This window comes from Sodiomyces alcalophilus (assembly GCF_042370955.1).
Source record: "Sodiomyces alcalophilus JCM 7366 unplaced genomic scaffold ACRALscaffold_1, whole genome shotgun sequence".
Taxonomy (NCBI): Eukaryota; Fungi; Ascomycota; class Sordariomycetes; order Glomerellales; family Plectosphaerellaceae; genus Sodiomyces; species Sodiomyces alcalophilus.
Genome location: NW_027263532.1, coordinates 730,717 through 751,473, shown reverse-complemented (window position 1 = coordinate 751,473; position 20,757 = coordinate 730,717). Strand labels below are relative to the sequence as shown.

Below are 20,757 nucleotides of genomic sequence, written 5' to 3'. Positions count from 1 at the left end.
ACAGAGTAGTTATACCGATAGGTAAATAATCCATCCTCCCTGCTCAAGCTCCCGAAGTACCTTGGTTCCTTGGGAGATGAGTAAACAAGGCCGTCATAACAAAGCATAGCTACAACCTCTCCAGCTGGGCGCATTATGAGCGAGAGCCCTTTATGCCCTCACGACTACCCATGTCTTCCCTGTTGAACCCGGGAATCTATCATTCTTGTTTCTCGGTAGGAAGCAGGAAAGCATGGCTGAGGTGACCTCTTGACGTAAGCCATCAACGTGTATGATATTGTACGCCGGGGCAGCGGAACCCACCTCGCCATTCACAACGCTACAGCTGGAATCGCCATCAACTTGGGGGCCAGTTCATACGTTCGGCCAATGACGGGACTATTGCCGAACGATCTGTTGATAACTTCAATTTCCGCTCGCCTGACCTCGGCAACGCAGCCCCCGTAACCGAGTCGACACCCTCTTTCCTTTGCTACCATATGGGCATCAAGGGGTAGGTTGCTTGTTCTACCGGTTTGTTATTGGGACATCCATTTACTCAGAATCACAGTATCTACCGGGAGCTCGGCCCGGGTCAGAGAATTGCACTTGCCAAGTTGGCGGCAGAGAAACTCGAGACTTCTGGCCGGCCTCTGCGTGTTGCTATCGACGTTGCTATTTGGCAGTTTCAGGCACGAGCTGCAAAGGGTAAAGTCCAGTCATCCTCTCAATGGTATTGTCTCTTCCGAACGTTACTGACCCGACGTGAACTCAGGTGGCACCAATCCCGCCATCCGAACCCTGTTCTACCGTCTCGTTCGTCTCCTCGGCTTGGCTGTGCAGCCCATCTTCGTTTTCGATGGCCCGTACAAGCCGGCATTCAAGCGCAACAAGCGTTCTGGCCGCGGCGATGGCGTGTCCAATGCCATGGCTAAACGACTGATCCGCCTTTTCGGATTCCCCATTCACCAAGCGCCCGGCGAAGCTGAGGCTGAATGTGCCCTCCTGCAGCGAGAGGGCATTGTCGACGCGGTCCTGAGCGAAGATGTCGATACCATCATGTTTGGCTGCACCCGCACCCTGCGCAACTGGAGCGCAGAAGGCCAGCGGGGCGCGAAAACGCCCACACACGTCACCATGTACGACGTCGACCACCCAGCCATGATCGCGTCGGGGCTAGATCGAGAGGGCATGATCATTGTCGCCCTGATGAGCGGTGGCGACTACATTCCCGAGGGTGTGCCCCGCTGCGGACTAAAGCTCGCATGCGAGGTTGCCAGAGCCGGATTTGGGAAGTCCCTGTGCCGCCTCAAGGCCGCAGACAAAGACGGCTTGGCGTCGTGGAAGGCATCGCTGGAACGCGAACTCTACACCAACGAGAGCGGCTTTTTCCGCACGAGACACAGGGCGCTGGTCATACCGGACGACTTTCCCGAAATGAAAATCCTAAGATACTACACGCATCCCGTCGTGTCGAACCTGGACACCATTGAGAGCTTGAAGAGGAGCGTTACCTGGAATGCCCCGGTTGACGCCATGGCGCTCAGAGAATTCGTTGCTGAGACCTTCGAATGGACCTACCGAATCGGCGCCATCAAACTCATCCGCGTGTTGTCTCCAGGGCTGCTAGTTCAAGGACTCTCATTACCGTGTAACCAGGACCATTCGAACGACAGAGCCGCGGCGTCTGGGATGGGTCGGACTCCTTTAATTCGAGGTGTATCCGGTAGAAGGTGCCACTTTAGTACCGACGGAACACCAGAGCTTCGTGTCTCGTATACACCGCTCGACGTCGTCCCTCTGGATCTATCCGAGGAAATGTCAGAGGAAGAAGTACCAAGCGGTCGCGGGGGTCTTGGCCTCAATAGCGATGACGAGTACGGCGCCTCCCAAAGTGGCCCGGACATGCTGTCTGATCCTGAACCTGGAAAGACAAAGGCCACGTTCGATCCGTCCTCGCCACAATCTTTGTGGGTGCCGGAGACCTTTGTCAAACTGGGCGCCCCGTCTTATGTCGATGAGTGGGAGCAGAAGCAGAAGCCTAAAAAGAAGGAAGCAACTAGGGTGGCGAAGGGATCAACCAAATCCAGCGGACGCAAAGGGACAAAGTCGAGCGACTCAATGCCAGAGTCCAAGAAAGCTGGTACCCTCGACAAATGGGTGGTGCAGGAGAGAAACCCAGCGGGCCCAGGAACCAAAACCTCTCTCTCCCGGCCCCGTCACCGTCCGCTATCCCCCACGCCTCCTTGGACAGCCCCTGGCGGAGCGGATCATTTTGGCCCCAGCTCGCCATCCAATTCACGACAGTTGCACCATATTTCGCGACCTTTGAGTAAGCCAAATAAACCACCCATACCTACAAGCACAGAGGGCGCAGGGGAGCCGACGAAGCGGTCAGCATCACGGGCGATCATTGGCTCACAATATCCGCCTAGGAACAGCAAACATACCCAATCTCCAGAGGCCATTGTCCTATCTTCTAGCCCAGAGAGTCTACCGCCTCTGTCTTCTCTTCTCCTGGGCAAGAAGCCGCCAGCCCACGGTAGCAAGTCTGCTACAAGCCACAAGGCCGAGAAAGCCAACTTGACCAGGCGGGAAAAGCGCGAGCTGGCGGGGAGAGGCACAGGTGAACTACGTGCACATGATTCAAAGCACAAGCTCATCCTGACTGAGCGTTGCATGACGCAGACTTCGATAACGTCCTTCTTGCCTGACCCGCCCGGTGGGGCGCGGATTAGAGACACGTCCGTATCGAGCTCAAGGAGACAGCGAACCTCGCGCGAGAAACGGGCCCCGGCCGCGACTGCCACTCAGGATCACAGCGCCAGTATCACTACGTTGCTGGGGAGATTGGAGATATCGTCTTCCTCCCACCAGGCGAGCAAAGATGATCGCAGCACCGATGTCACTGCTTTAATGGAAAGATTGGAAATATCCACGCCCTCTCCATCGTCATGTAATGATGACCTCTTTTCGTCGGGACGATCGACAAAAAATTCTGGGGTTCGACTACTAGTTCCTTGTGTGGATGACGAGGGGTTCTTTAATGAATTGGAAGTGGGACATGAGGAGGCGGAGGCCCTGACCACGACAGGCCTTATAAAATGGGAATTGGGAGGAGTGCGAACTCATCGAAGGGCATGGAGACGAAGTGAGGTCTCTGTTATCGATCTTACAGGAGATGATTAATGTTAATGGGCTTATCCTCATGGCCTGGCCTGCAGGCCGCTAATCATGTCCAAAGATACCATACTTATTTCGTTGGCCAAAGGGGAATGCCTTTGGCAGGTTATTATTCCTGTCATCTCCATATATATACACATACTATGTTCCAGCATGTGTTCAACATAGCTGGACGCCACTACAGCGATGAAATATACATGTCCAATAAACCGAAACTCCATATACTACCCAAGTCCATATAACCCTCGCGTCCAGCACAAGAGGAAACAGATGCATAACCACAACTATCCCACCGGGTATCCAACAGTCCTTCCATGGCTTAGTATCAAAACAAGTCCGGTTCAAAATATCCGCAGAGTCAAACGCCCCAAGCATATCCTCATCTCACATGCTGCAAACACTCCCTGGCCCAAAGTACCCTTCACTCTTTGCTCGTGTCACTCCAGGTGCCAAGGCAGGTCCAGATCCCCAACAGTGGTGCACGTCAGATATCCGACGCTATCTGCCATTTTCGCATCCATGTCCAGCGTGAGCCCGCTGCCCATCAACGGCCGCACGACATCTCGCGCCATGGCCTTGAGCTCGTCAATGCGCTTCTCGAAGCGGCGCAGGTTCTCCCGGCTGTATAGTTCCGGCGTCAGTTTAAGAAAGCGCTTGCACTCGTCGTGGCCCAGGTAGGCCGACGGCGGGGAGACTCCGAGGATGCGATATGCCCTGCCTATGTCCGCCAGCGAAGGGCACGCCGGCGGCAGTGGAGTCTGCGCCCGGTTCCCCGTATGTTGTCGGTTGCGCGAGTCGCGAGACCGGTGGTCAACGGCGGGCGGATTGATGTTGTCGGCTAGCCACTGCCGGAAGAGACTGAGAGCGAGCCAGTCGAGGTATGACGTGGCTGGGGTGACGCGCTCGCCTCGAGATGTAGTCAAGCCGAGGCGGAAGAGGCGGCCCTCGACGCGACTTGCTATGTCCTCTAGTTCGTCGACCTTGTCTTCTATGATGTCGAGGACGACATCGGGGAGAGCTGCGCGAAGGCTGCGCTCTCCAGAAGGCCACTGGCCGACGACGTGGATGAGCGCCTCTTGGAATATGACCTTGCTGCGCGCCAGATAGCCGAGGCGCAGGTAGGATATTGGGTATTTGGCAATCTGCCTCCACAGCCTCGACTGGAACTGCAGCAAGTGGTGGTCGACCCTGGGCCCGACTACGGCCAGCGCGTCGTATTGATCGGCCAACGCGAGCAGGGACTTGCACTGCACGTACGCGTCGGCAATATTGATGCCGTCCAGGAACGGCGGGTAATTATAGAATATGCGAAATAGGTTATCGTAGTCTCGGAGCAGGTCGATGTCGGGTTGTGAAGGGGGAGGGTTCGCTGGAGCGTTAGGGACAAGGCTCAGATTGACTGCCGACCGGAAGAAGCCGCGGCGCGAAGAAACGGACGACGAGCGAGTGTGATCTGGGGGGCTAGGACGACCAGCGCCGGGCATGGATGCAGTGGCGGGGTTTGAGAGCCCGCCCTGGCCGAACAAAGAAGGCGTGACATCGATTGCGTCCCGGGAATTCGACGGGTATGACTTTTGAACAAGCATGGGGATGTCTCCTTCACCTGTCCCCGGATCGAGCTCGTAGCGCCATCTCTGGCGAGGCGGGGACGAAGACGAGGAGTGCGATACGACGGACTCTGTGCCGTAACTGCTGCGAGACTGCTGCTGCTGGGCGACAGACGAGGGTTCTGGGAGCGACGAGGCGCGTGACCATTCTTGGCTGGTGCTGGCTTCGAAGAAGCCGGAGCATCGAGTGAGGATATGTCGGTGCAGCAAGTATCGGTTCTGATGGTTGGCGACCTTGACTATGATCTCTACGTCGCCCGAGTGACTGAAGAAGGGGAACTCGTTTTGCGGCGCGTGGTTGGTGGTGCCGACGTGCGAACGATTGTACCGTTTCGATCGGGAAAGGGATGCTCTGGAGATGACCGAGGAGGGTCCTCGGAGGGTAAGCGAGGTCGAGGTATCGGGCTGAGAGACCATGAAGAATGCGTGGCCGTGACGATTCACAGGTATTTAGAAAAATGGTAGGCGTGAATCAAGTGCGATGCACGCTCGGTTGGTGACGTTCTCGAGGGGTCTTGAGTCAGAACAATGATGTGGGAACGTACGCGTAGCCCAGGTCGATGCGATAGTTTCGTTAGACTTGGCCCTGTTATGAAGCGGCTGGTCGGAAGCCTCTTGGGGCTGCTTGCACCCTTTGAAGAGGGAAATTGCCGACAGTTGCCTTGTGGTCTTGTATCAACAGTGAGAGGAGCGCATGTGATGGATGGCGAAACGGAATCGTTCCATGGCGGGGTTGCCGTTCCCAGTAGGTAGTGTACGTACTTCGTAGGTACGTCTGTATGTATCGTTGTAGGCAAGGTACAACGATGTGTAATTAATCCATTACTTCGTACGTAAGGTATGTGGGTACGCTCACTGTACAGGCCGTTACCACGGTGGCTCAGGGCCTACAGATGTGTACAGTGTGTACAAATAGAGTATTACTATGGACGAACCCGCCCAGTTCGTTGGTGTCCGATCAGGTACTCCGGCGTGACATGGTACGATTGGCCAATAATCACGGGGAAGCCGGTTGTCTCCTCGACGCGTCGATCGTCGCCATGTAGCAACACCAATACGAACCATTAGATTACGGGATGAAATCTTCCGTAGGTACGTACATACGTGCATAGGGATTCATCGACAGTTACCGTCCCAAAACGGTACTTCAAGAACCTTTGTTGAGACACGTCCGGAACGAATCGTTCTACACTAGTGCCAATGAGAACAGCCCCATCCGCTTCCCTGCCGCTCGCAAGATGCCCCCGTCACCTCACGTTTATTTCCTTTCGAGACCTTGCAAAACCGCAATTCAAGATCCAATCATCCGGAAGTAGGCCGGAGGAAATTTACGATGCAAAAAAAATTTCAAAGAGCTCTAGATCTAATCAAACTGCGTGTATATTGCGTCGGAAAATATGAGAAACCCAATAAGCCGGCGACCGCCATGCCCACAATGGTTTCGCGATATGATAATATAGTAGTACATGAAGGGCGTGGTGTCTATGCCCAGATTGCAGGTAGATGTGCTGGATAAATGCACAAACTCAGGTGTCCTCTCCTAAGCCATCTCCATCGCCATATCGGGCTGATACTCGTGCCGAAAGCCCTGTGCCTCAGTGGTTCCAATTTCTGGAGTATCGGTAGCAACGAGTGTGTCCTGGCCCTCAAAGACGGGAGGGGAGCACTTCAGGTTCTGGAGAGCCACCTCCACCCTGGTACTGACTAACCGGCCCTTGCGCAGGTCTTCGGAAAAGAGGAAGAACCCTTCGGCCGACTCGACAAGATAAGCCTGCAAACCCCTGCTCTCAAGAAGGATGGTCACTGACGACAGAGGGTAATGATTTTCAATGTAGCGAGACCATCCGCGAGCCGCCGCTTGGATGTGCTCGTCGTCGCTAATCTTTCGCCAGCCGATACCGAGATGTAGAGTGAAGTCATCGACCACCGGTTGCATATTGCCAGAGCTTACTGATGCTGGGGTCACTTCAGTAACGGACAATGCAGGACCCTTGGGCATCGTTGTTTTGGTGGTTGACGCCTGCTGCTCAGTGTGATCGAGACGCCGGGACTTTCCATTGCGGGCGAATGGCGTCTCTTGAGGCGGCCGGTTGGCGAGAAACGACCTTTGGGCGTTGCTGTTGGCGATGTACCCCCTGTTCCGCTTGAAAACCGACATGCCCTCGCCGTACTTGGCGTCTTTCTGGAGTTCGTGATGAATGCTCAAGTTGGTGCCAGCTTCATCGCGGGAGCGTTTGCGGCCAACTGCTTGGTGCGAACTGGGACGGAGAGCTGAGAGTGAACAGGGTTGTGGAAATGGATTCATCGAGGGTGATGTAATGACGGTGTTGGACGGCCTGGCTGACTGTTCATAGGATGCCATTCCGAAAGGCCCCTGATGGATTGATTCTGGCGACATAGATAGACCTGGCGAGCCGAAGCGGAATGAACAAGCGAGAGGCGCCATGATGACGAACTAGAACCTGTAAGGTGAGTATATCAAACAAACTAGGGAGCAAGTAAGTGTATGATTAAGGGAAAATCAAGCTGAGTATGCCTAGCACGAGCTCAAGCTGTCAGTTCCAAGTCGAGTTGGGCCAAGTCGGTTCAATGCCCAAAGTACAATGGTGAGTGATCCCTGAGCCCGATTGTACTGTATCGAATGCGGCGCGTCTAGGTATGTGGTGATAGGCGGGAGATGTCGTTATTGTTGGCTGACAGAGGGAGTCGCGGTGAAATTGGAACGGAGACTCGGATGGCGATGTCACGAGAGTATCATGTAGGTAGTAACTGACACGAGCCGTAGGAAGGCCGGGTGGTCAAGGGCCCGGTAGTGAATAGATAAGGTGAAAGAGGGAGAGAGAAAGGCTTCCAAGATCGGAGAGGAGGAACAGATGAGAAGTGAAAGGGATTGAAGTGAGGATATCAAACCTCCCTGGACTAGAGGCACTGGTTGAGTCCTGGTCGTCTTGATGGTTGGTTGTATGGGAATGAGTGAGTGGTCGAAGAGAGGATGGGGACCGATAGCTATTAATAAAATGTCCCGCATCACGTTTCCCCGGATGAAAATCGGGCCTTACCGACCCACAATTGCCCCAGCCTCTCTGTCTGATGTGCATCACAAGTGGGTCCGATACAAGTTTCCAGGCACTTTCCACCTTCTTTCAACGCGAAGACCCGTATGAGTACAGCCCATGCACGGTGCGGGTCCACCAACCTAGAACAGGCTAAGCTCGGCGACTGCACGCACTGCACTTGCCTTGAAAAATATGCTATTCGTAGATACGGCAAGTCGTATTGTGTATTACATAAGAGTGCAAGTAAGAGGATCATATCATCCCGGATAGACAGGTATTTCGAGGTAAGCAATAAAGCATAGGAGTGGTTGGTCCCTATCCTCCCCCCTAGTTAAGGGGGTGTACAAGTAATACGTAGTTAGGAGCAACCAAGGTTACGGACACGCCAAGAGAAGCACAGCCTGTTCTGCCACTCCTCATCCCCGGTTGTGATAGTGAGGCCAGGCCAGTTTCCATTATAACAAGCTGGGCCTGTAAGCAGCTCGTTTTGGGGTTTCAACTTGCAATCGACACGACCTCGAACTACATATCAACGCCAAATACAAAACTGCGATACGCCTTGGGATCCTGTCTGCCTACCAATTCGAGCCAGGCAGCTTGTTATCCTTGCCAGACCGACACGATAATCCGATCCAATGCTTGGCTCTCAAGCCAGTTCCCCCGTGGCTCGTTTTCATCCCGCCGAGTGGTCTCCTCCCCTTCCCAGGCTGCAAAGGTTTCAACTTTTGTCCCATCCTTACAGTATTGATCCGACATCATGAACGGAGACCTTAGCTTGTCCCAAGCCCTCGGGGGACTGCGCATTGCGAACCCAGACGACGCAGATGCTGCACCGTTGGACGACACTTCGTCATCATCGATGGTCGTACCCTCCGTCGACCGCCCCCCGGACTCCGGGCCTGCAACACAGACACCCTCAAAAATAGAGCCGAATTTGGCTTCGACATTATCACTTCCCCCGGGCTCTAGTGGACTCGGAGATGCGTCAGATCCCGACACTCGCCAACATTCCGACCGTAACGCTACCGCTTCTGACGACGCGTATCCCCGACCGCAAACAACTGATCAGCCAGATCTTCAGAAGCTAGCCGTCCACGCCGCCCATACCGCGTCTCTCTCTCAACCCACCACCCCATCTGGAGCTGTCGATACCGAACGAGTATCGACGCATCAATCGGCTCCGAGAACCGAAGCATCGCGCTCATCCATATATGGAACACCGACAAGGAATAGCCCAAGGCCCGCTGCTGGCCACCCCAACACAATACTATCCCGAGAAGGCAGCCGGTCTTCTCGTCATGGACCCATTCCCCATCCATCTGGGTCCCTGCCACCTCGGCGGAGCTCTAAGGGAATGGGCGTTGGTTACGCCGTTGCCTCTGGCGCTTCGACCCCTTCTCGGCGAGATCAATATGGCCCAGAAGACCCCCTTCCGACGTCCAGCGAAGAATGGAAAGATAGGGGGGCGGCAACCGGTGTACGGCGTGAAATCGACGCTAGTGGGAAAACCGTTCTCCGACACATCAAAAAAGGCGTCCGGGACTTCAGCTTCGGCCGTGTGCTCGGGGAAGGGTCGTACAGTACCGTGTACTTCGCCACGGACCGACAAACTCTCAAGGAATACGCGGTGAAAGTACTCGAGAAAAGACACATCATCAGGGAGAAGAAGATCAAATACGTCAACATCGAGAAGGACACCCTGAATCGCCTCACCGAACATCCCGGGATCGTACGGCTTTACTACACATTCCAAGACGAAGCCTCGCTATACTACGTGCTTGACCTCTGCAACGGAGGCGAGCTTCTTGGTGTCCTTAAGAAGACTGGCACCTTTGACGTGGAATGCACCCGATTTTACGGTGCACAGATCCTCGACGCCATCGACTATATGCACTCGAGGGGGGTGATCCACCGCGATTTGAAACCCGAAAATGTACTGCTTGATGACAACATGCACGTCAAGATTACAGACTTTGGCACGGCGAAACTGCTGAAAGACCCGCGAGAGGCACAATCTCAGCAAGATGGCTCTGGCAGGGGTCCGCCCGATCGCCAGGGAGATTTCGAAGACAGCAGTCGTGCGGCATCTTTTGTTGGCACCGCAGAATACGTGAGCCCCGAACTTCTCACGAGCAAAAATGCGTGCAAGGCCAGTGACTTGTGGGCTTTCGGCTGCATCATCTACCAACTGCTCTCCGGACGCCCGCCGTTCAAGGCTGGGACGGAGTATCTGACTTTCCAGAAGATTGTCAACCTGGATTACGAATTCCCGCCTGGTTTCCCCCCGGCCGCGCGAGACCTTGTGGAGAGATGCCTGGTGCTTGACCCGACTCGTCGACTCACCGTGGAGCATATCAAAAACCACGAGTTCTTTGACGGGCAGGTTTTCGGCAAGACCTTGTGGAGAACCAAAGCCCCACGCCTACGACCTCACGTCCCAGTCTCCCAGGAGCCTACTAGAATACAGCTCAATGGCGCCCACAGCACCAGTGCCCCTGACGCCGCCAACTCGGCCAAGGATCCCGCTTCCCAGAACACAGGCGGATTAGGAAACCCACGCCCCGCAAGGATCATTGCCGAACTGCCACCCCCAACGCAACTCGACATTGAATGGTCACCTGTGCTAACGCACAACGACGAACGGATTCTCAAATTAGGAGACTTGATGGTCACTACAAGCCCGCTCCCACATGGCTCCCATGGCAAAGATGGTGAGGGTCACAAAAAACTCTCGCGATTTTTTGGTGGCAGTACGACGAAGAAGAGGCAGAGACTGGTCCTGGTGACGTCAAGCGGGCGAGTCCTCTTTGCGCCCGCCGGCGGCGGTGAGAAGCGAGCAAAACAGGAGCTCTCCCTACTATCGCCATCATGCTCGTGGAGAAGTTATATAGACGCCAAGGGCCAGAAGTCTTGGTGCATCGACACGGTAAGCACTGCCCTCCTTCGGCATGCCAATCTTCCCGAGCTAATTGTGTTCCTAGGACAAATACCACTTCACCTTTCAGGAGCTAAAGTCGACCACGTATTCCTCATCGGAAACAGGCAGCTCCTCAACGGACGACTGGATTGAAACGCTAGGGAGAGCGAAGGACTTGGCACTGTCCTACAACGAAGTTGGCTCGTACCGAAGCGATAATGGATTTGGGGAAATATCATCCGCTGTCTCCAGTCCAACCAGCACCTTGGGTGGACGGGGTCCCTACGCAGAGAATTACGGCACCGGTGCCATGGACCGGTCTGGGAGGAACCATCTCACCAAAAGTCAAGGAGGCCTAGAGGAGGTCACACCCAAACGAAACCGGTTCAGCAAGCGGCAGTCGAAGAATGGTCTTGGTGCCCAGTTTTGAGCTGGACAAACCCACTGGAAACGATCCGAAGCGGCACTCGCATACCCTGCACCAGCGATTCATGGCATGGTTTTTATTTTATTTTGGTTCGAAGTAGTTGCCCTTTGACTCTATATGATCCGTTCAGGGCTATGTCATGTTCTTCGATACAACTGAGCATTAGGGAGCATGGCGTTTTCATAAACTCATCGACCACCGTATTTGCTAGCGAATCTCTTGAGGGAGGTAGAGATATACGAAGGGCCTTTAATGCGCAGCCAAGGCACATGAGCGCAGTTAGTGCGGTTCCTATTGGACCTGGATGGGATATACTCATATGAGAGAGGCTTGGAAATTTTGTCCCAGTCCTCCCAGACTCGCGCGTCAATCAGGGGCTACATACCATACCTGTACATGCACTGCTGGGCTCGGAGCTTAGTATGTAGACAGATTAATGACCTGGTTATCATGTACGGAGGAGGCACACAAAAGATAGGTAGAAAAGACAGCCTCGCTTTCTTTTGTCCGTCCTAGACCCGGCGACTCTGCGAGTTCGACGGTGGATAGACGAGACCATTTCCGTCGTGTTCCATGCCTCCGACGGCCTCTCGGGATGTCTGGAAACATTCCGCCTCGTGATAATCATGCTTACAATAGACGCACAGCCTCAAGCCGCGAGCTTATGTGGTAATTACAAACCCGGTGTTTCCACAGGCAGATGTACGAAGTTACGGATTAATTGTATGAATGCAGCTATCAGAATATGCAAGATTTGATGCTTAATATTCGGCACTTAAGAGGTGCCCATATTCGTAATTATGCGGTGTGGTGTGACTTGCTGCTTTACGGATGCGCATGTATCTGTGGCGTAAAAAGTACGTACCTCGTGAAATGTCAGTCCCCGCCGCCACAGCGCGTCTCCCAGAGCTTCATCGTCGCTCAAGTATCCGTTCGCGAAACACGACCTTTGGGATCACCATTAAGCAACAACCCGAAAGCTGATTCCAACCCAGTGAAAATGCAGCCCCAGTATAGGCCTGGAGGCTATAGCCATGCCGGGCCACAAGGCCCGCCAAGACCACTACAGCCAAACCAGCGACGAGGTGGGATAGGTGCGCACCTCCTTTGGAACTGCTTCATCCCACTTTTACTGACCCAATGTATTGTAAAAGGGCCCATGGTGATGCCTGGAGCACAGCCGACCCCGAATAGAGCTGCTATGCATCCGATTATGCCTCCCGGCGCCCACGTACAACATGATAACCCTGAATTGGCCCACTCCTCTCTCAATGTTGCCAAGCGAAGGAGTCGCAAACCCGCCGACAAGAATCTGCCAGAAGGGATCGAAGACTGCTTGATTGATCCAGAGCTGGCCCAGAGATACAAGGATCTCCGCGATCTCGAACAACGCATCGACGCCACCATAACGCGCAAACGTCTGGATATGATAGATACTATCCATCGACACGGAAAGGTAAGCCCGATCAAAACAAGATTCCCGTCAGGGTCACGCCAGCGTCGCTCATATAAAACCCTTAGCGCACAAAGACCCTCCGCGTCTGGATCAGCAACACGGTCGAGAACCAACCCTGGCAAGTCGGTGGCATGAAAGCGGATGCGTTCGACTTTAGTCCCAACCTGGAGGCAACTTACCTCGTCAAAATACAAGGTCGGTTGCTCGACGACGACGACGACAACGGCAACTCGACGGAAAAACAGGCTTCCGGCACTGCCGAGGAGAGCGCCGAGGGGTCTTCGGATTCTGCCAAAGCCGCTCAAACCAAGGCCCCTGGACCACGCTTCACCCACTTTTTCCAGAGAATGGAGGTCGAATTCGATAAGAGCTATTCGCGCGCCGCGGCCAACCAGACAGTCTCTTGGGTAAAGGCAAGGTCGTCCAAGGCGACTGCGTCCACCGAGGACTTCGATGAACTCACCTTCAAGCGCAACGGCAGCGAGAACATGAACATCACCATAGTCTTGACGCGCCATGTGGACCCTGAACGATACAAGCTGAGCAAGGATCTTTCAGAGATCGTCGACATGTCTGAGGCCAACCGGCAGGAGGTGTTGACCGGAATTTGGGAGTACATCAAGTTTATGGGTCTGCAGGAGGATGAGGAGAAGCGCATTTTCCGATGCGACGAGCTTTTGAAAAAGGTGTGTACCTGGACTTGCAAGGCAGTCCCTCAATCCCCCGCTTTTTTACCGCCCTCCACGAACGCCTAATTCGGCCACTTCCAACTGTGACTAACGGCCGTCTAGATTATACCAGGCAGCGACGTCTGTTCCATTTCCGACTTGGACCGGTTCATCAACGCACACCTCGAGGCGTTGGATCCTGTCCATCTACCCTACACCATACGGGTCGACGAAGAGTTCCACAAGAACCCACAGCCCACCATCTATGATATCCAGGTGACAGTCGACGAGCCATTGCGCGCCAAAACCCTCCCGTTCATCATGAACCCAGCGTATGGCAGCGACCTCCGAGAGATCATGGCGCTGGATGAGCATCTGTCGTTGATAGCCGAGGCCATCTCGGCCTCAAAGGCCAAACACACCTTTTTGACATCGCTGGCTCAGGATCCCGCCATCTTCATGAGGGACTGGCTGAGTTCTCAGCAGCGAGATCTTGAAGTGATCATGGGCGAAGCGCCCAGAGGCGTAAGCGATGATGTGACCACTGACAATTGGCGGCGTGGCGGGCCGGAGAGTGTTTGGGCGAGTTCGAATGCGCGCGAAAGCGTGAATCTGCTTCTTGCCAGACCCTCGCGGTAACCGTTGCTAAATGCACGGCAGGACCGTTTTATTTTATTTTATCTATCTGTGCTCCTATTTTCATCTTCCCCCCTTGTCCCAAATGGCTTGCTATGGCGATAGAGCTTGCGGAATGAAAAGGGATTCTACTGGCACGCTGGATGATGGGTCATTTCTTGGGCGTTGGAGGTGTCGGGAGGCCAGTAGCTTTGGGATTCGGCGCCAGCCCTGTTACCTAGGACATCTTGTACCACGATCAACGATCACTTGCTTGCAAATATGATTAGCGTTTTGCCTCCTTACCCCGAGATAACTTGTGCCGTAGGTTCGTATGGACGGCACTGTGCACACTTGACAGAGGAGCAAGAGTTGTACAAAGGAAGCCGTAGACCAAAGGCCACTGCCCATACGCCATGTTGAACTACTCTCAGACGGGCGCAGTTAAGGATGTCCCTCAATACATATGTTGCCAATGCATGTGTATTCCTTCCCTTTGCCTTTGCCACTAAAGTTTATATCCATATATATGTTCATCAGGACGTCCCATCTAGTCAGGGTTCTGTCCTGTTCAGTGCCATCCCCTTCCCCTGGTTTGGTGGCTCGGGATGCACTAACCCACGCTATAGCTGAGATGCAATGCGACAGAACACACGGCTTCGGTTCTGTGTAGGTAGGTTACCTTGCTCAAGGCATGCGCTTCTTGCCTGACAAGCGTCTCAGCGTCTAGCCGCCATGCCGCTGGGGTGCAACTGGGTTTGGCGGCATGTTCTTGATTTGCTTAATGAGGAATTCCCTCTCGTCAATGAACTGCTCGTCATCGGTCCTGTCCTCTAAAAAGTGAGACAGGAAGACCAGGAGCTTCTCCCGGTTCATAAGCAGTATCTTCTGTACAGCAATCGATTTATGCGGATTGGCAACAAACACCTTGAAGACGTGGAAGCCTTCGTATTGGACCATTTTTCGATCGTCGCGTAGTAGGTTCATACATATCTTCAAGTGTTCTCCCCGGTCGACGTAGGCTGTCATGACAGTGTAATTGGAGCGGTCCAACAAAATCTCCCCAAGAAGCTTAATCGATTGCCGTTTGGTTACGTAGCTGTTGGACTGGACGAGAATGTTGTTATACTTTTCAAAGAAAAGGTCAAAGTTGACAGAAAGGTATCTCGGAACTAGCTCCTTGTGTCTCGTGAGAAGCTCCTGCGAAGATAGACGAATTGTCAGCGGGACTTGTTTCAATGAGTGGATAGAAGGACGGAACCCACCCTGAACGTAGTAAAGGCGTCAGCGGATACCTCGAACGAGCTCTTGTCGACCCAGTCAAAGAATCTCCAGAAAACTCCCGTGCCGGTCTGTTTCCGATCCCTGTCGATACCGCTGAGCCCCTTGGCGCTCGAACCAGGCTGGTCGCCGTCGTCGTAGAGGATAGCTGCCGCTGCTGATTCCAGCTTCAATACCTCCCGCAGAACGGATCCGGCGGGCGTTGCGCTTTCCTTGTGGTCATATCCGCGACAGAGTTCCAGCAAGACCTGCGGGCGATTGTTTACAACATAGGATAACGCGACGGGATCACTCTTCGGCGAAGCAGTGGGCGGGCGGAAGCGAAAGACGTAGGAGAAGATAACCTGGGCGTCTTTCCGTGATTCGAAGGGCAGGCGCCATAGTTTCACTGCAAGGAGATAGAGCACATCCTCCTCGATCAAGCTAGTCACCAGCTGGTAGATTTGCTCGGGTGTACTATCAGTATCTACACTATGGTTAGTCGCGCTCGCGCAGCGACGGGGCGAGTGCCTAGGGACGAGACGGGTGGGCGAGGGTATGTGTGTGTACATGTGCGCATGTGGTGCTGGTGTTGCTGTTGTCGCCGTTGCAGCTAGGGGGGAATGGTGTGGAGGGGCGCGGGGTGTGGGGTCTACTACCATGTGTGCCTTGTAGCATGTGCTTCATCTGACTGAGAACCTTGGCCAGCTCGTCGGCCTGCATGTGGACGGATTTCCGTCAGTCGAAGATGGACTACAGAGCAATGATCATCTGGGCGAAGTGCTCGACTCAACTCTATAGGTATTACTAGAGCCATCTAATCTAGTAAGATGTTCTCTCGCCTGCTTTGGCAGGTCCACAGCCGTCCTGGTTCTCGCGCGGCCGAAAAGAAACGACATATCGTAGGATTAGTTCCAAGTAACTGGTCGGCTTGGGAGGATAGCTGCCTGATATCGGAGGTGCAGCAAGCCGAATATAACTGGATGAAGAACAGTGGATGGCACAGGAGAAAATTCACAGCGGTAATTCGAATGACGAAGCGCCTGCCGCCGGCAATGGTGTCGCCAATGATGGTACTTGTTGTCGTTTTGTTTTGGTCTTTCTCGAATTCATAGTATTTATGTAGGTAAGATGTAGGTTGGCTCGGGGAAGCAGTTAAAGTGGGAGTACGGATAATTACCCGGGTATCAATTTGGGAAGTTGGTTCACCAAATGATCCCGCACCGGAAACCGAATAATCCGCCTATATGTATGTTTCGATCGCATTAATGCATGGGTATGGTGTACTTTGTACCTGACGCGCCGTGTGACGTGTCGCAACATTGCTGAACGGTGGTAGGTATTTCCATATTCGGCGCGTCTGATACCGAATTAGGTAGGTAGGTACCTTTGTTATATCGAGACCATTGAGCCGTCCACTATCCGTCGACTGACGAAATTGATGGATGACCAACATTGGAGACGCCGATAAGAACATATATTCCGACCCAGACCATCAGGCCTTCCGGGATGCCGCCTGCATGTCATTGTTGGAGATGTTATGGCGTAAGGGTGTGCGGTGCGCAAACTCACCAGATAGCAGTCTTTTAACTTCATAAACTCACGAACACATTTATCCTTATGGACGGCATTGTAATCGGCAACAATACACTTGCCATAGACAGATGCCTATGCCTCGTCTGTGTCAGAGTAATCCGGATGGAGTACGAGATGAAGAGCTCACCTCTGCGCTGCAGCGGGATACTGCGGCCGCAAACTTTTTGATAGGGCGGGAACGAGAAGTCATAATTGCTTAAAACATTAACTTGTAGAGGGAACAGTAATGAAACGATGTATCGTACAATACCCCGCCGACTTCAGACTCGATGCGATGGTGAGGACGTAGAGCTGGAAAACGACCACGAAGTTTCGGCATTCGCAGCTAGGTACGTCCCTACGTATCGCTGTTGTGATATGCATATAGACATAAATGTCAGCCTTGTCGTAGTACCTATTAGGTAATGACGAGGTTATTCGAGAGGCTGGGTTGTACTTTTTAGCAGCGCGACACGCGCCAGGATCTGAACTCGAGTCGCCCTATCGCAAAAGCTTTGTTTTGACATCCCGCCAATCCTCCATCAGCATGCTTTCTGCCCGGGAAGAGGCCTTGGTCTCCACGAGTTCCCAATCATAGATTGCCCTCGCTTCTTTTTTTACTCTACCATGCGAAATAGCAGCTTTTACGGCATAAGGTGATCCAACGAGTTCATATGACAAATGTCAAATGTGTCGCCCACTAGCTACCAGAGCTACGACAATTCACAACACCAGCAATTTAGCATGCTGCAAGCACAACCCTCGTTCACATGCCATCGCTGCTCCCTTACCCTGCGCTGGCCCCCCAAGACGCAATCTCGAACTCGACGTCATATGCAGCCTCCGAGTCCTACTACAGTAATGAAGGTATAGCACCATCTTGTGACGCGTTCGCTTCTTCGGGCTTACCCATGTCGCAGACATTCGCATCTTACACGATGTCGTGGAAAGAGCGCAGGAGATCCTCTCCGAGCTGCCGGAGGGAGAGCGCCTGGCCACAAATGCACTCTTCAGGGCCTATGACGAAGTGCTGCCCTTACATGGCGTCGATGCCGAACAGGACCAACACATCTCGCGACTTGTTTTCCGCATCGGCGGAGAACGGGGCGATGGAACTCTTTTCGAAAAGTTCAAATCTGTTCTATCAAGGATGGGGATTGAGGTAGAGATTGACTTTGATTCCGATCATCCCACCTCGTCCCAGGGAGCCTTCTCAGACAAATCCACCACGACTTCCGTCTTTCTTCACACCCACTCGGCGCACAACCAGCTAGGCCGCGAAGGGCATCTATCAGCCGCGCCGGTGCTTTCCCGAGAAGCCCATCCGCCACGTTTATCCGGTCTTTTGTACGCGAACACGAAAGAAAGCCAAGTGAGCCAAGTGACCGACCCAAGGTCGGACGACGACACGAGAGCCGGCGACGAAGCGGCACAACATATTGAGCCTCAGTTCCTACACAGTAATCATGTTGCTAGCCGCATCAGTGCTCTCCATGCATCTCAAGCGGTCGAAGCCGCTACTGTGTTGCAGGATTCGCTTCATAATATGCGGGACAACCCTTCAGACCTAGTTGAACAATCCAAGGTCGCAATTGGCTCCGGGATCACAAAGCCGGATAACCCTCGCGAACAGAGCTTGGACGAAACCCCCTGGAACGAGGTTCAAGAACTCTCCATCGATCCACAGGCCAAAGCAGATTCCGAACGACTGGGAAGGCGGGCATCGAGAGCCTGGAGCCTGTTTCAGCTCACCAAAGCCATTTCCCACTGGGCAATATGCACGGAAGAAAAGATGGAGCGAACCGCCGTTGCTAGGCGACACATCTTGCGTATACGTCACTTTGGGCCCTGGGCTCAATTGACCGCCGAGGCCAAGCTCTCTAGTCGGCGCATCTCGGCTTCGCGAATCGAGAATATGTGGGCGGGTCTTGCTCGCGACGCAGGCAGACAAGAGCAAGATGCGCTGAAGCTAGCTGCCCGCAATATTTTCAGGCGCGTCGCGCGGCGATGGGAGACCGTCGCATCTGATGTCACAGTTTCCCCCCTCTCAAGCCTAGGGGCTCTCAGGATACACCAGTGGCAGGCTTATTTGTCTGAGGCTGAGAGCTTGGAGCATCGTGCGACGCAAATGCGCGAGATTTTCTTGATTTCCAAGGTCACCTTGTCGTGGAGACGCAGTGTTGCAGTGCAGTCGCGCGATGCCGCCTTCTTCGCCAGGGACATACTTTTTTACAGGACTCTGGATCTTTGGGACCTTGCCGTGCGCTCCCAGCGCTTCCAGCATACATTGCAGATCAGAGCCGCCCGCACATGGCTTGGAGAATGGCATCAATTACTGCAACCGCCCGGGGTTCATCCACAAGCGCACCAGCACGAGCAAGCGAGGCTCGCCTTGCAGCCGTGGTCGCCAGATGATCCCAGCAATTTTACTGCATCCTTTGATAAGAACATGACGGCCATGGTTCTACGGCGCTGGCAACAGAATGTCCGAGCCTCAGAAGCCATTGGTCAGTATTACAGAGACATCCGAGCTCAAAATGTCATGGATAGCATTCTGTCTACATGGAGTTCTGAAATCGACCATGAAGACCAGGTATCCAGGTGGGCTTCCCGGGCCGAGCGGTATTTCGTATTGACCAAGACGATACGACGCTGGCAGCGGTCGCTGCCGCGATGGGACTCAACTACGCGGAGGGGCTATGTTAAATGTCGATGGAAACAAAAGGCGTTGATTACAAGGAGACAACTGCTCTACTGGAGAGCCGCCGTGCGGGACTTGGATAGCGTGGCTCAGTCAACTCGTCGCATTGAGGTTGGACTGGATACCCGCAGGGCGAGACAGACACTTGATGCTTGGAAAGAGGAATGCCAAGATTTGGTGTCAAAGGAAGGGCCCTTGCACCTTTATGCTATCTGGCTAGATGAGTGGATTGTGGCTTCGGAGGGGTGTCGCTTGATCGAGCAAGAAACCCGCATGGCCTGGGACAGGTTCTTGACATCAAGAGTTTGGAGCAAATGGCATTCTATGTCTGTGCAACTCCACTCTCACCAATATGTTGTTGAGGATGTCGGGGGCAAGAACGCCAGAAAATCTGCGCATCGGGTACTGCTGTACTGGAAGAATGGTGGCTCCTCCTTTTCGGGCGAGTCTCGTCTTTCCACGTTGGTGGGCTCCTCCATGGGGCCCTCTCGCGCAAGTCGCAATCACGACACATCACTCTGGTCAAGGACGCGATCCGGCCATACGGCGGCATCGTCCCTATTGGGCGTGTCAAGCCGAACGTTGGTGAGGGAATTAGACGAGGACCAGGAGACTGAACCGGCCATATCCGAAGGTGAGGAGATTGGCGGCGTGATGAATACGCCTACCCGCTGGACCGGCCTCCGTTCGTCCCTGGCGAAGCTGCCTTCGACAACCCCCTTGGCACCGCTGTCAACGCCTTTCGAACGAGAGCTGCGAATCCGCTACGACCCCCTTGCCAGCCGGTCACTTGGGCCGCAGCCGCCAGAGCGGTTTTCAGTCAGAGCCACCCCACGACTATCCGTCACGGAGGCTCGCCGAATTGCCGAGGAACGGAGACGCGGGAGCCGAATTGGTGATGCTGCAACGAGTCCTTGAACAGAGGAAATTGTCTAGGGTAATGAAAAGGTGGTCGGTTATTTTGGATATTGACAGCAATCCCAGCAAAGGAGAAGCGGTCTTGTTTTGCATTCGCGCGTATACCCATAGGGCTACTGATAGGCTCCAAACTGCAGAGGAAGTATGACGGCCATGTATATATTCTCATTCGGGTGTCAGAGAACAATTCCTGATCGTTTCAAACCTCGTGTTCAGATACACTCGGCCGTCTCAGGAATATAAATCAAAAGTCCTTGACAGTCGTACCTCTGCGGGAGGTCATTGTGAAAAGCTCGGACCACTGCTTAATCAGGGGTTGCTCGGATTGTGACATATGAATATTCGTATAACCATAAGACAGTGTACAGTGGGGCGTACGGATAAGTGGGTCACTG

General features: G+C 53.8%; 8 protein-coding genes across 8 annotated transcripts; 4 read left to right on the top strand and 4 right to left on the bottom strand.

Annotated features, from left to right (window-relative positions):
* Positions 1-159: 159 nt before the first annotated feature.
* Positions 160-2,870, top strand: ACRALDRAFT_1079391 (uncharacterized protein; the record flags this gene model as incomplete). Its single annotated transcript, XM_071018895.1, has 5 exons — positions 160-493; positions 551-687; positions 755-2,311; positions 2,441-2,605; positions 2,749-2,870. Exons 1-5 carry the CDS (start codon positions 480-482, stop codon positions 2,868-2,870), a joined length of 1,995 nt encoding a protein of 664 aa, XP_070878535.1. The 5' UTR covers positions 160-479.
* Positions 2,871-3,611: 741 nt separating this feature from the next.
* Positions 3,612-5,111, bottom strand: ACRALDRAFT_2076867 (uncharacterized protein; the record flags this gene model as incomplete). Its single annotated transcript, XM_071022290.1, has 1 exon — positions 3,612-5,111. A coding segment is annotated over one exon (1,500 nt), but the record flags the coding sequence as incomplete, so codon positions are not given.
* Positions 5,112-6,125: 1,014 nt separating this feature from the next.
* Positions 6,126-7,756, bottom strand: ACRALDRAFT_2050107 (uncharacterized protein). The gene has a single exon (XM_071021572.1). It carries the CDS (start codon positions 7,213-7,215, stop codon positions 6,310-6,312), a length of 906 nt encoding a protein of 301 aa, XP_070878533.1. The 5' UTR covers positions 7,216-7,756; the 3' UTR covers positions 6,126-6,309.
* ACRALDRAFT_206361 (uncharacterized protein) lies at positions 7,325-7,867 on the bottom strand (the record flags this gene model as incomplete). The annotated part of the gene is made up of 3 exons (XM_071022018.1): positions 7,325-7,498; positions 7,546-7,775; positions 7,837-7,867. The coding sequence occupies 3 exons, from the start codon at positions 7,865-7,867 to the stop codon at positions 7,325-7,327; spliced, it is 435 nt and encodes a 144-aa protein (XP_070878532.1).
* A 392-nt stretch (positions 7,868-8,259) lies between these two features.
* On the top strand, positions 8,260-11,676 carry ACRALDRAFT_1047112 (uncharacterized protein). Its single transcript, XM_071015482.1, has 2 exons — positions 8,260-10,751; positions 10,807-11,676. Exons 1-2 carry the CDS (start codon positions 8,583-8,585, stop codon positions 11,170-11,172), a joined length of 2,535 nt encoding a protein of 844 aa, XP_070878531.1. The 5' UTR covers positions 8,260-8,582; the 3' UTR covers positions 11,173-11,676.
* A 436-nt stretch (positions 11,677-12,112) lies between these two features.
* Positions 12,113-14,233, top strand: ACRALDRAFT_1074222 (uncharacterized protein). Its single transcript, XM_071018213.1, has 4 exons — positions 12,113-12,263; positions 12,324-12,625; positions 12,691-13,311; positions 13,417-14,233. Exons 1-4 carry the CDS (start codon positions 12,170-12,172, stop codon positions 13,930-13,932), a joined length of 1,533 nt encoding a protein of 510 aa, XP_070878530.1. The 5' UTR covers positions 12,113-12,169; the 3' UTR covers positions 13,933-14,233.
* Positions 14,234-14,634: 401 nt separating this feature from the next.
* Positions 14,635-16,067, bottom strand: ACRALDRAFT_2094693 (uncharacterized protein; the record flags this gene model as incomplete). The annotated part of the gene is made up of 4 exons (XM_071022679.1): positions 14,635-15,108; positions 15,174-15,655; positions 15,828-15,885; positions 15,963-16,067. The coding sequence occupies 4 exons, from the start codon at positions 16,065-16,067 to the stop codon at positions 14,635-14,637; spliced, it is 1,119 nt and encodes a 372-aa protein (XP_070878529.1).
* Positions 16,068-19,067: 3,000 nt separating this feature from the next.
* Positions 19,068-20,649, top strand: ACRALDRAFT_1060440 (uncharacterized protein). Its single transcript, XM_071016233.1, has one exon. It carries the CDS (start codon positions 19,718-19,720, stop codon positions 20,360-20,362), a length of 645 nt encoding a protein of 214 aa, XP_070878528.1. The 5' UTR covers positions 19,068-19,717; the 3' UTR covers positions 20,363-20,649.
* Positions 20,650-20,757: the final 108 nt, after the last annotated feature.